This window comes from Grampus griseus (assembly GCF_964374135.1).
Source record: "Grampus griseus genome assembly, chromosome: 14".
Classification (NCBI taxonomy): domain Eukaryota; kingdom Metazoa; phylum Chordata; class Mammalia; order Artiodactyla; family Delphinidae; genus Grampus; species Grampus griseus.
In genome coordinates this window covers 70,834,005-70,848,966 of record NC_139008.1, presented here as the reverse complement: position 1 = coordinate 70,848,966, position 14,962 = coordinate 70,834,005, and the positions used below count along the sequence as shown (strand labels likewise).

Here is a 14,962-nt window from a genome sequence, read left to right as displayed (position 1 = left end):
ATTGCTTGCCGACGAAACCACCGCCCTTACCGACCCAACTGGACTCTTTTTACCTCTTACTGATTCCTCCCTCCCAGGTACCACTATCTTCCCGCAGGAGGAGAGCAACTTGAGACTGCAAGTCAGGCTCCTGGCAGGAAGTAGTCAACACTCAAACTGGGAGAATTCCAGGAGGGTTTAATAAAGGGACCAATTACACAGGTGTGGGCAGGCTGTAGGGAAACTACAAAGGAGATTGCTGTATCCGGCATGAGTAACAGTCTGGGTGTTACCCTTTCCAGGCTCAAGATGATAAGGAGAGTGAACAGACACCAGAACTTGAAGAAGAGTTAGGCATAAATGAGGCCACCTTGAGAAGAACACTGACCTTCAGTGGAGACGTACAACCAGCCTGTAGCCGCTCCACAGGGGAAATAATACCCTGGTCACACTCTCCTCCCTCCTGACTTCCAATCTCCTGCCAAGAGCTCCCCACTGATGAGGTTGACCTGCCTGATGCCAGAGGGCACGGGAACCTGCTGACGTGATCCTTAAGGGTCAGAGTTCTGGAAAAAGAGCTCTGGAGGAGGATGAAGAGGAGATCTGAGGGATGGGGAGGCACTTGGAAGGCACTTGGCACAAACACCTAACATAAGAAGCGCTGCAGATGATCCTTACATATTTACCTAACCTTACATATTTACCCACGCATTTACCTAACCTGAGTTCCATTATCCAGTCCTCTCCCAGGCAGTTCCAGGTTAGAAGTCCATCAAAACACAAGAACATACTTCCAAGGCATTATGGCACTCTGCTTCAGCTTCCTTCGTTTTACCCAGGACTGCTTTGCAAATGACCTGCTCATGGCTTTCTTCTACCTTCTCCAACCATCACATGTCCATTACTTCTATGATATCATGAAGGCTCTTGCACTGGGAGCTGAGACTTTCTCATTCAAGGACAAATCTAGAAGTTAACCATTTCTGTCCAAAAGCCGGGTACTGTAAAACCACAGTGGGACCCAGAGGCAGTCAAGAGACATAGCTTCCGATCTCAGGACACTCAGAGCCAAGAAGCAAAGCAGAGCCGCAAACGGTATGAGCTCTTCGCCATTTCTGCAAGCTGTTGTCTGTAGGTAATTTTCTGAGACTATTAGAGCAACACGAGATCACTTTGAAACATAATTCAGAAAAAAGTCTGGGGGCGGAGTCGAGATGGCATACTAGGAGGACAGAGAATTCGTGTCTCCGCACAACTAGGATACCTACCAGGCACTGGCGGGGGACCATGGACACCTAAGGTGTCAGGAGGAACCCCCACTGACCTGGTAGGACATGGAGTGTGGGGGGGTGAGGGGGGAGGAGAAGTGGAGGCAGGACGGGACTGGCACCCCTGAGGGGTGGCTGGGGGAAGGGAAGGGATCCCGCTCCCGAAAGGGGAAATTGGGGGACCACTGGGAGGACAGAGGATCAAAAGGGAGTGTGGCCAGCCTTCCCCTGCCCACTCGGGCCCCCAGGAGCCTGCTGAAATCCCAGGCCTGATCCTCTGCTAACCAAGGCCCCCTCCAGCTGCTCAGGTCCTGAGGGAGTGGGAAGGAGGGAAGGTGGAGCAAAAGTAAAGGCCGGACCTACAGGATCGGCACCCCTGAGGGGTGGCTGGGGAAGGGGAGGAGTTCTTACACCCAGTGGGACCCACCCACAGTTAGGGGTCCAGCAAGGATGGGGAGACCCTGGGGGAGACCGTGGCGGGGGGGAGCACAGAGGAACAGAAGGGAACCCAGCCAGCACTTTCCCTGTCCACTTAGGCACCGGGGAGCCTCTTGGGCTCCCAGGCCTAATCATCTGCCCGGGGAGCCTCCCTCCTGCTGGGCAGAGCGCAAGCCCTGCCCCTACACCCCCACCCAGGGCCCTACCTCTACACTCGGAGAGCTCCTCTGAGACCCCTCCAAACATGCTGGGCATAAACCCCACCCACACACCCTCACCCAGGGCCATACCTCCAAATTCCAGAACTCCACACTATGGAGGCCCTCCTATGGAGGTGCCGCCTCTCCCGCGCAGGTCCTAAGCAGAGGCCCCACCCCAGGCTTGAACTTCACCCCACCTAGGCCCCACCCCCAAGGCCTTTTCCGGCTGTGTGGGTCCTGAGCCTAGGCCCTGCCCCACCCTAACCACCCCCCAAGTTCCACACCTGCCTAAACTCCACCCCACCATAGCCAAGCTTTTTTTTTTTTCTGTTGTGGTTTTATTTTACCTTGTTGCAGTTGTTTCAATTATATTTTTATTTTTCCTAATATATTTTTAATCTAATTTTATTTTGTTTTTTATTCTTTGTTATTGTATTGCTCCTTTTTTTTTTTTTTTTTTTTTGCTACACCATGTGGCTTGAGGGATCTTGGTTCACAGGATGGAGGTTGGGCTTCAGCTCCTGTCATGAGAGCTCCGAGTCCAAACCACTGGACTAACAGAGAACCTCAGACCCCAAGGAATATTAATCAGAGTGAGGCCTCATAGAGGTCCTCATCTCAGCACCAAGACCCAGCTCTATCCAACTGCCTGCAAACTCCAGTGCTGACCGCCTCAGGCCAAACAACCAGTAAGACAGGAATACAGCCCCTCTCATAAAAAAAAAAAAAAAATTAAATGACAAAAAAGTATGTTACAGACAAAGGAGCAAGGTAAAAACCTACAAGACCAAATAAATGAAGATGAAATAGGCAACCTACCTGAAAAACAATTCAGATTAATGATAGTAAAGATGACCCAGATTGTCAGAAACAGAATGGAGAAAATACAAGAAACATTTAACAAGGATCTAGAAGAGCTAAAGAGCAAACAAACAGTGATGAACAACAAAATAACTGAATTTAAAATACTCTGGAAGCAATCAATAGGAGAATAACTGAGGCAGAAGAACGGATAAGTGACCTGGAAGATAAAATAGTGGAAATCACTACTGAAGAGCAGATGAAGAAAAAAGAATGAAAAGAATTGACGACAGTCTCACAGACCTCTGGGACACCATTAAATGCACCAACATTTGAATTATAGGGGTTCCAGAACAAGAAGAGAAAAAGGAAGGGTCTGAGAAAATATTTGAAGAGATTATAGTTGAAAACTTCCCTAACATGGGAAAGGAAATAGCCACCCAAGTCCAGGAAGTGCAGAGAGTCACATACCGGATAAACTCAAAGAGAAACATGCTGAAACACATATTAATCAAACTATCAAAAATTAAATACAAAGAAAAAATATTACAAGCAGCAAGGGAAAAGCAACAAATAACATACAAGGGAATCTGCATAAGGTTAACCGTTGATCTTTCAGCAGAAACTCGGCAAGCCAGAAAGGACTGGCAGGACATATTTAAAGTGATGAAAGGGAAAAAACTTCAACCAAGATTACTCTACCCAGCAAGGATCTAATTCAGATTTGATGGAGAAATTAAAACCTTTAGAGACAAGCAAAAGCTAAGAGAATTCAGCACCACAAAACCAGCTTTACAACAAATGCTAAAGGAACTTCTCTAGGCAGGAAACACAAGAGAAGGAAAAGACCTACAATAAGAAACCCAAAACAATTAAGAAAATGGTAATAGGAACATACATATCAATAACTACCTTAAATGTAAATGGATTAAATGCTCCAACCAAGAGACATAGACTGGCTGAATGGATACAGAAACAAGACCCGAATACACGCTGTCTACAAGAGACCCACTTCAGACCTAGGGACACATACAGACTGAAAGTGAGGGGATGGAAAAAGATATTCCATGCAAATGGAAATCAAAAGAAAGCTGGGGTAGCAATTCTCATATTAGACAAAATAGACTTGAAAATAAAGACCATTATAAGAGACAAAGAAGGACACTACATAAAGATCAAGGGATCAATCCAAGAAGAAGATATAACAATTGTAAATATTTATCCACCCAACATAGGAGCATCTCAATACATAAGGCAAATGCTAACAGCCATAAAGGGAGAAACTGACAGTAACATAATAATACAGGGGGACGTTAACACCCCACTTACACCAATAGACAGATCATCCAGACAGAAAATAAATAAGGAAACACAAGCTTTAAATGACACAAAAGACCAATAGATTTAATTGATATTTTTAGGACATTCCAACCTAAAGCAGAAGAATACACTTTCCTCTCAAGGTCACACAGAACGTTCTCCAGAATAGATCACATTTTCAGTCACCAATCAAAAATTGGAAAATTTAAGAAAATTGAAATTGTATGAAGTATCTTTTCCAACCACAATGCTATGATATTAGAAATCAACTACATGAAAAAACCACAGTAATAAAACACAAATAAATGGAGGCTAAACAGTGCACCGCTAAATAACCAAGAGATCACTAAAGAAATCAAAGAGGAAATAAAAAAATACTTAAGAACAAATGACAATGAAAACACAACGATCTAAAAACCTATGGGATGCAGCAAAAGCAGTTCTAAGAGGTAAGTTCATAGCAATTTAACCTCACCTCAAGAAACAAGAAAAATCTCAAACAATGCAACCTTACACCTAAAGCAACCAGAAAAAGTAGAACAAAGAAAACCCAAAATTAGTAGAAGTAAAGAAATCATAAAGATCAGAGCAGAAATAAATGAAATAAAAACAAAGAAAATAACAGCAAAGATCAATAAAACTAAAAGCTGGTTCTTTGAGAAGATAAACAAAATTGATAAATCTTTAGCCAGAATCATCAAGAAAAAAACAGAGAGGACACAAATCAATAAAATTAGATATGAAAAAGGAGACATTACAACCAATACAGCAGAAATACAAAAGATCATTAGAGATTACTACAAGCAACTATATGCCAATAAAATGGACAACCTGGAAGAAATGGACAAATTCGCAGACAAGCACAATGTTCCAAGACTGAACCAGGAAGAAACAGAAGATATAAACAGACCAATCACCGGTAATGAAATTGAAACTGTAATTAAAAATCTTCCAACAAACAAAAATCCAGGACCAGATGGCTTCACAGGCGAATTCTATCAAACATTTAGAGAAGAGTTCACACCTATCCTTCTCAAAATCTTCCAAAGAATTGCAGAGGGAGAAACACTCCCAAACTCGTTCTACGAGGCCACCATCACCCTGATACTAAAACCAGAAAAAGATATCACAAAAAAAGAAAATTATAGACCAATATCACTGATGAACAGACGCAAAAATCCTCAACAAAATACTAGCAAACAGAATCCAACAAGACATTAAAACGATCATACACTATGATCAAGTGGGATTTATCCCAGGGATGCAAGGATTCTTCAGTATACACAAAACAATCAATGTGATACACCATACTAATAAATTAAAGAATAAAAACTATACGATCATCTCAAGAGATACATAAAAAGCTTTTGACAAAATTCAGCACTCATTTATGATAAAACCCTCTAGAAAGTGGGCATAGAGGGAACCTACCTCAACATAATAAAAGCCATATATCATTTCCAGCAAACATCATTTTCAGTGGTGAAAAACTGAAACCATTTCCTCGAAGATCAGGAACAAGACAAGGATGTCTACTCTTGCCACTATTATTCAACATAGTATTGGAATTCCTAGCCACAGTGATCAGAGAAGAAAAAGAAATAAAGGAATACAAATTGGAAAAGAAGAAGTAAAACTGTCACTGTTTGCCAATGACATGATACTATACCTAGAAAATCCTAAAGATGCCACCAGAAAACTACTAGAACTAATCAATGAATTTTGTAAGGTTGCAGAATACAAAATTAATGCACAGAAATCTCTTGCATTCCTATACACTAACAACAAAAGATCAGAAAGAGAAATTAAGGAAACAATCCCACTTAGCATCACAACAAAAAGAATAAAATATCTAGGAATAAACCTACCTAAGGAAGCAAAAGACCTGTATTCAGAAAACACTGATGAAAGAAATCAAAGATAACATAAACAGATGAAGAGATATACCATGTTCCTGGACTGGAAGAATCAACATTGTGAAAATTACTATACTACCCAAAGCAATCTACAGGTTCAGTGCAATCTCTATCAAATTACCAATGGCATTTTTCACAGAACTAGAACAAGAAATTTTACAATTTGTATGGAAACACAAAAGACCTCGAATAGCCAAAGCAATTTTGAGAAAGAAAAACGGAGCTGGAGGAATTCAGGCTCCCTGACTTCAGACTATACTACAGAGCTTCAGTAATCAAGACAGTATGGTACTGGCACGAAAAAAGAAATATAGATCAATGGAACAAGACAGAAAGCCCAGAGATAAACCCATGCACATATGGTCACTTTATCTTTGATAAAGGAGGCAAGAATATACAATGGAGAAAAGACAGCCTCTCCAATAAGTGGTGCTGGGAAAACTGGACAGGTACATGTAAAAGAATGAAATTAGAACACACCCTAACACCATACACAAAAATAAACTCAAAATGGATTAAATGGATTAAGGCCAGACACCATCAAACTCTTAGAGGAAAACATAGGCAGAACACTCTATGACATAAATCACAGCAAGATCCTTTTTGACCCATTTCCTAGGGTAAGGGAAATAAAAACAAAAATAAACATATGGGACCTAATGAACCTTATAAGTTTTTGCACAGCAAGGGAAACCATAAACAAGATGAAAAGACAACCCTCAGAATGGGAGAAAATATTTGCAAATGAAGCAACTGACAAAGGATTAATCTCCAAAATTTACAGGCAGCTCATGCAGCTCAATATCAAAAAAACAAACAATCCAATCCAAAAATGGGCATAAGACCTAAATAGACATTTCTCCAAAGAAGACATACAGATGGCCAACAAATGCATGAAAAGATGCTCAACATCACTAATCATTAGAGAAATGCAAATCAAAACCACAATGAAGTATCACCTCACACCAGCGAGAATGGCCATCATCAAAATATCTACAAACAATAAATGCTGGAGAGGGTGTGGAGAAAAGGGCACTCTCCTGCACTGTTGGTGGGAATGTAAATTGACACAGCCACTATGGAGAACAGTACGGAGGTTCCTTATAAAACTAAAAATAGAACTACCATAGGGCCCAGCAATCCCACTACTGGGCATATACTCTGAGCAAACCATAATTCAAAAAGAGACATGTACCACAATGTTCATTGCAGCACTATTTACAATAGCCAGGACATGGAAGCAACCTAAATGTCCATCAGCAGATGACTGGATAAAGAAGATGTGGCACACAGATATAATGGAATATTACTCAGCCATAAAAAGGAACAAAATTAAGTTATTTGTAGTGAGGTGGATAGACCCAGAATCTGTCATACAGAGTGAAGTAAGTTAGAAAGAGAAAAACAAATACCGTATGCTAACACATATATATGGAATTTTAAAAAGCGGTACTGATGAACCTAGGGGCAGGATAGGAATAAAGAGGCAGATGTAGAGAACAGACTTGAGGGCACGGGGTGTGGGGGGGAGGGGAAGCTGGGATGAAGTGAGAGAGTGGCACTGACGTATATACACTACCAAATGCAAAATGGATGGCTAGTGGGAAGCTGCTGCATAGCACAGGGAGATCAGGTCAGTGCTCTGTGACAACCTAGAGGGATGGGATAAGGAGGGTGGGAGGGAGGCTCAAGAGGGATGGAATATGGGGATATACGTATACATATAGCTGATTCACTTTGTTGTACAGCAGAAACTAACACAACATTGTAAAGCATTTATACTCCAATAAAGATGCCTGGTTAAAAAAAAAAAAAGAAAGAAGTCTGTACTGAATATACGGAGACTATAGGCAACTGCGGATGGAGAGACTGAGAATTCTTTGAAACAACAGAAGTACGAAAGGTTTCGATATTGGGAAACAACGCTTATTATAGAGACCATAATCGGATGCAGAAAGAGAACAGTGAAGAACACTAACCCAAGTTTCATTTATTCAATTTTCCACAAATATTTATCAAGCATTTACTGTGTTCTAGGCACTGAGCTAGGATTATAAAACAAGACCAAGAGAAGTCTGACAGAATGTTTGCCCTTAGCTATATCTAATTAAGCCTTTCACCATGTCCCTAGGGAAGAGGGATTGGAAAAACAACAACAAAAATAGCAACTACTTATTGGCATTTACTAGTGCCAGGTTTTATACTAAGTATTTTCTATTAACACCTGTCTGCAACCCTAATAGGTAGAGAGGTACCATTCTCATCCTCATTTTACAGATAGGTCATACAAGTTCAGTAATTTGCAACAAGTCAAATAGAAAGAGATGAGGCAGAAAAATAATACCCGAACCAGGATCATAGGATAAAGAATTTCATCGGTTGTATAACACTTTACATAATAAAAGGTATGTATGGGGTCTTATGGGGACATGGCTTGAGGAGGGAATACATGCCATGCATGGACACTTTTTCAAGTGGTTCAACTAAAATCTCAGTCTAATTAATTCCCCCTTCTCCTGTTATTTTCTCCATTAACTGGTCCTCTGCCATGAGACAGTGCACTGATGGTGTTTTGTCAGAGAATATTAATGGTGCAGGGGAGCAAAATTTGTCACCCCAAAATGTCTCCCTGGCATGCAAATTATTTTGATCTGAAAACAATCAAGGCCCAAAAGACTCAAGAAGAAACTTTACCTTCCCCCTAACTGCCTAAAAGAATGTAGACAGAGGACCTATTCCAGGAAGGGCGCTATCACCAGAGACAACTATAGTATGAACCAGGTGTGTAGACAGGGAGGAACCCAGCAAAGTCTGTTTGTCAAAATTCCTCTCTGTAGCCCACCTTCTCTGCAGGGTCCAGCAAACATCTGTTTAACAAACACTTGCTTTTCCATCTTCGTGTGAATTGCCTTCCTGCTCTCTGAAGTCCCAAACCAGCATTCTCAGCATCCTCTTTTGTCTTTAGCTGAAGATGGTATTTAAGGCAAGGGTTTTGGCCATTTTGGTGAGTTACTCAGTTTTTCTGGGTCTCTCCCATGTATACATGTCATCAAACTTTGCTTGATTTTCTCCTGTTACCCTGTCTCATGTCAATTTAATTCTTCAACCAGCTGGAAGAACCTAGACAGGTAAAGAAAAATTCCTTCCTCCCGACAATGCTTACACATTTAGCCTGGTCTCTCAAGAACACCAAGTTCTACTGCCAAAGTTAAGTACAGATTCAGGGGGAGTGCAGGAAGAAGATCGTATTTGGAGAAGTATTTATAGTTTGCCAAGATAAAGTGACTGATTATCTAATTTTTTTAAACATCTTTTATTGGAGTATAATTGCTTTAGAATGGTACATTAGTTTCTGCTTTACAACAAAGTGAATCATCTATACATATACATATATCCCCATATCTCCTCCCTCTTGCGTCTCCCTCCCACCCTCCCTATCCCACCCCTCTAGGTGGTCACAAAGCACCCAGCTGATCTCCCTGTGCTATGCGGCTGCTTCCCACCAGCTATCTGTTTTACATTTGGTAGTGTATATATGTCCATGCCACTCTCTCACTTCGTCCCAGCTGACCCTTCCCCCTCCCTGTGTCCTCAAGTCCATGCTCTAGTAGATCTGTGTCTTTATTCCCATCCTGCCCCTAGGTTCTTCATAAGCTATTTTTTTTAATTTTTATTTATTTATTTATTTATTATTTATTTATTTTTGGCTGTGTTGGGTCTTCGTTTCTGTGCAAGGGCTTTCTCCAGTTGCAGCGAGCGGGGGCCACTCTTCATCGCAGTGCACGGGCCTCTCGCTGTCGCAGCCTCTCTTCTTGCGGAGCACAAGCTCCAGATGCACAGGCTCAGCAGCCATGGCTCACAGGCCTAGTCGCTCCACACCATGTGGGATCCTCCCAGACCAGGGCTCGAACCCATGTCCCCTGCATTGGCAGGCAGATTCTCAACCACTGCACCACCAGGGAAGCCCCCTTTTTTTTTTTTTTTTTTTTTTTTTTTTTTAACCTAAAAAACACAATCAAGGGAGTGTCATGGGGGCTCTGGACTCCAACTGCCTGGGTCGGCATTGCAGCTCTTGGCAATGAGACGGGTCCCCATTCAGGGGCAGTGCACTGCTCTGTAATGTACCCATTTGCATCTGCTTCTGATAGTTGAGTTGTTTACTTTTGCGTTGGTTCTAAGCCAGCTTATACCAGTTATACTTGTTACTATAATCACAGACTTTATCATATATTTCAATGTGTCTGAATTGAATTCTGAATACTTTGCACAAGGCAAATCACTTTTTTAAAAGTTCTATAGAATTAGGAGTTTGAGAAAAATAAAATTCTAGAAGGGTTCTGTCCTAAGATTTCTTCTCTCCCTAAACTTTCTCACTCTAAAGAAAGCCGAACCAGGTATCATAAAAGATATGGAAACTTAAAGTCAGAAAGAAAAAAAAAAAGACTGGACTCAAGGAAAAGACATTGACCCGCCACATCTATAGATTGATGAATGTACATACATTTACATGTTTAGGCTGAAATTAAATGTTTAGGGGGGGTGTATATTTTGTATAATTTCCTGCCTTAGTTGACATTTTCAATTATCTGGCCAGAGGATCATTCTAAAAAGAGGATTTCTCATGTATTTTTTGGGTTGGCTGAGAAGTTTGTTTGGGTTTTTCCATAACGTCTTACCAAAAACCCAAACGAACTTTTTGGCCAACCTAATACCTCAAAGGGATATGGTGAAAATTAAATGGAAAAATCCAGGGAGCAATTCTGGGCACATAGAAAGCCCTCTTTAGAGCATATTAACAGTGAGGTAGGCGACAGACACTCCAAGAGAATGACTGCAGTTAGCACACAATAAATGTTAGTTATTAAAATGAGTAGGAATATGCATGTAAACCAATGAAGTTAGAACACTCCCTCACACTATACACAAAAATAAACTCAAAATGGCATGGGACTTCCCTGGTGGCGCAGTGGTTAAGAATCCACCTGCCAATGCAGGGGACACAGGTTCGAGCCCTGGTCCGGGAAGATCCCACATGCCACGGAGCAACTAAGCCCGTGTGTCACAACGACTATCCTGTGCTCTAGAGCCTGTGAGCCATAACTACTAAGCCCATGTGCCACAACTACTGAGCCTATGTGCCACAACTACTGAAGCCCACATGCCTAGAGCCCATGCTCCGCAACGAGAAGCCACCATAATGAGAAGCCCGCGCACCACAATGAAGAGTAGCCCCACTTGCCACAACTAGAGGAAGCCCGCCCACAGCAACGAAGACCCAATGCAGCCAAAAATAAACAAATATTTTTTTAAATGGCTTAAAGACTTAAATATAAGACATGACACCATAAAACTCCTAGAAGAGAACATAGGCAAAACATTCTCTGACATAAATCATACCAATATTTTCTTAGGTCAGTCTCCAAAAGCAATAAAAATAAAAGTAAAAATAAACAAATGGGACCTAATCAAACTTACAAGCTTTTGCACAGCCAAGGAAACCATCAACAAAACAAAAAGACAACCTTCAGACTGAGAGAAAATATTTGCAAACAATGCGACTGACAAGGGCTTAATTTCCAACATGTGCAAACGGCTCATACACCTCAACAACAAAAAAACACATAACCCTGAATTAGTAAGAATAATAGCAGTCTAGTTCTGTTAGTAATTGGTGGGACATCCAACAAGTCATTTTGCCTCTTGTCAACAGGAAATGGGGACATTTGGACTTGAATAAGTGATACTCAAGCTTTAGTGTGTATGCAAATCACCTAGGGATCTTGTTCAAATACAGGCTCTGACTGGGTAGGTCTGGGTGTGGCCTGAGATGTCACCTTAGTAACAAGCTTGCAGATGTGGTTCATGCTGCTTGCTGATCTGTGGTCCATACTTTACGTATCAAGGACCTAGAATGTAATTCTCAAACTTCAACACGCATCAGACTCACCTGGAGGGCCTGTTTGAAGATGATTGCTGGTTAAAACACAGAAACCCCGAGCGTTTCTGATGCAATACGTCTGGGTGGAGCACCAAAACTCGCATTTTTTATATTTTATTTTATTGGACTTCCCTGGTGGCACAGTGGTTAAGAATCCGCCTGCCAATGCAGGGGACACAGGCCCTGGTCCAGGAAGATCCCACATGCTGCCGGGAAACTAAGCCTGTGCACCATAACTACTAAACCTGTGCTCTAGAGCCCTAGAGCTACAACTACTGAGCCCGCATACCACAACTACTGAAGCTCATGCACCTAGAGCCCATGCTCTGCAACAAGAGAAGTCACCGCGCACCGCAACGAAGAGTAGCCCCCGCTCACCGCAACTAGAGAAAGCCCGCACGCAGCAACAAAGACCCAATGCAGCCAAAAATAAATAAATAATTTTAAAAATTTATTTTATTGAAGTACAGTTGATTTACAATGTGTTAATTTCTTCTGTACATCACACCAAAGTGATTCAGTTATATATATATATATATATATATATATATATTCTTTTTCATCAGAATTTGCATTTTCTAACAAATTCTCAGGTGATGCTGATGCTGCTGGCCAAGAGACCACACTTTCAGAATTAATGTCTTAGATGGTCTCTAAGTGCTCTTACAACTCAAAGCAGAGACTAAAAATGGGACTTGACCAGTTCAAGCCAAGCAAAGCACTGTCACTGTTACAGAACGGGGAGACCAGGCAGCCTCTCAACTTTCCTAATTACCAGAGGCCATACCTGGAATCAGAAAGGTAAGTTTACAGATCTCTACCGTGATTGTCCCTGTGCCCCTTTCTTCACCTCTGAACTATAATTTCCCCTTCAGTCAAACGGAGGTTCCCTTTCCTGCTGCCTTTTCACTTGTTCCCCTTTCCTTCCCTTCTCATTAAGAAGCCCACCAGAAAATCTTCTGATGGGGTGGACCAGAACTTTAGCTCTCCTTCTAGTGCCTTGACAAGCTCAAAGGTGCAAACATCCCTTAACATGACAAGCAAACCATAACTGCTGTGCAAAAACAGTCAGGTAAGGAGATAATGTGCACAGAACACGCTGAGCAAATAACAGCTCTTTGTGAATCGGCATTAGCATAATTACTGAACATCGGTAATTGCGGAAATTATGTTCACTGGGATCGTTTAAAATTCTAAGAGCCTTCTTCCCCGTATTCACCCAGCAGGGAGGTGAAGGTGGCTCACCCGTTGGCGACAGACACTCAAAAAAGCCCTTGCGTCTCCCAAAGGCATCCCAAGCATCGACTTTGGATGGACTGTCGTCATCAGCCAAATTCCGCCTGAAACTTCCTACCTCCACACCTTGGTTTCTGCTGGGTTTTTCTTCTAGAATTTCATCCCCTCTTAGTTTGGTGTGTCCAAAGTTGTCTGGTCAGCAAGACATGGTTATATAGCAAAATGCAGAAGGAAGTGTTTGGATTACGGACTACGGAAAGGGGCATGGAAACTGGATGACCTGTCCAGGTGGGACCTTCTTCAAATCAGATTCAACCTGGAAGCTGCCACATGCTACCCAATGTAGGGCACCTGTCCCTCCCTGGAATAAAAACCAAGTACTCTTATCGGAGTATCAGAAGGAAGCTGAAAAGAGAAAAAAACAGGAACTGGTGAGAACCAACTAGGCCCAAGATGGCAGAAGATTTGACTTCCAGTAGACCTTGAGCCTCCTCATTGTAATACATTAGCATGTTAAATGACACACCCACCAGCGCCATGACAGTGGACGATTGCCATGACAACAACCAGAAAAGCCCATACAGGGACTGAAAAGGAGAGCTGCTTCAGGTCCAAACCACACTCCTGTTCTTAGATAACACATGAATATTCCTCCCGCTCTTTCTAATTCCCTCCCTTTTCCCTCGACCCTCCTGTGTATTTGGTGTCTCCGCCTGAACTGTGCTGAGAAGTTGATTTGTGAACTAGGTTCCCACATCTCCATTCTTTGGCCATTGAATAAAGCTTGTGCTGTTCCAGTCTCAGCATCGGTTTCATTATTGACTGAGTGAATTGGATCGGAAAAAGAACTTCCCTGGCCGAGACAAGGGGTTTCAACCCAGGGCTAGGACCCCAGCGTGGGTCCAGTCCACCAATTCAGTAACAATATGAGGCCTCCCGTGGCTGCAAAAGGGCAAGGAGGCGAACTGGTCTTTAATGGCAACTTGCAGAGTGTAACGATGGAGGGGGAACCATCCATACCCCCCTGGATGTGCACTGGACAAGCTGATGGGGCCCTACAAGCTGAGTGGAGAGACTCTGTTAAGAAGGACCTTTCAGCGCATTAACACAGCCGCAAGAAGTCACTCCCATTAGTCCCACTAGCCCCCGGCACTAGGACGTAGAAACTGCGACATAGAAAGCACGAGACACCTAGAAGAGGTCTCTTAAAGGAAAGGAGGAAGTGGTAGTCAAGGCAAGCCAGTGCATCTCAGCAGTTTGAGACTAAGTTCCTCAAATTCACATTAGGAAGCAAATAGCTGCACACCATCCCCTCAGGCAGGAAACCTGGGAATTATCCTCCTCCTGCCTTCTCCTTCCCCTGCTTTTCCCCTCCCACCAGCACTTAAGCAGCATAAGCACATTTTTGCTTCTTTTGCATGCTGCTATATCCCCAGAGCCGAGAACACTTGAATTAATGAACTGAATGACTAAATCAGCAAGTCCTGATAGCTCTACCTCCAAAAAGACCTCGCATCTGTCCGCGTTCCTCCATTGCCACTGCTAACGCCTTGGCCCTGGTCATCGTCATTTCTCACCTGGCCACCTGAATGAGCCCCTGCCTGTGTCCCTGACCTGACTCTTGTCACATTTCAGCCACGCTCCCTGCAGAAGCCAAGTAGTTACTGACCCCCAGATCAGATGACACACCTGACATTAATAATCTAGATTCTTCCCAAAGTGTAGAAAATCATGCCAGAATTCCTCGTTTCTGCATCAAGGCCTCTACTAAGCTTATACCTGTGTTGGCGATAACTCAGCCCAGTACGTTCCAGGCAGTCTTCCTTGGACCTGACCTGGCAAAACCCAGTTCAGTCCCACCCATTC

General features: G+C 42.6%; 1 protein-coding gene across 1 annotated transcript in view; it reads right to left on the bottom strand.

Annotated features, from left to right (window-relative positions):
- LOC309832769 (translocon-associated protein subunit gamma-like) overlaps window positions 1-14,660 on the bottom strand; it is a gene marked incomplete at its 5' end in the record, with an annotated part of 60,839 nt that extends 46,179 nt beyond the window's left edge. Inside the window, 3 exons of the mRNA XM_082670740.1 lie at window positions 11,870-11,895; window positions 13,106-13,288; window positions 14,594-14,660. Coding sequence (XP_082526866.1) covers window positions 11,870-11,895; window positions 13,106-13,288; window positions 14,594-14,660 — 276 coding nt within the window. The remainder of the gene's footprint in view (window positions 1-11,869; window positions 11,896-13,105; window positions 13,289-14,593) is intronic.
- Window positions 14,661-14,962: the final 302 nt, after the last annotated feature.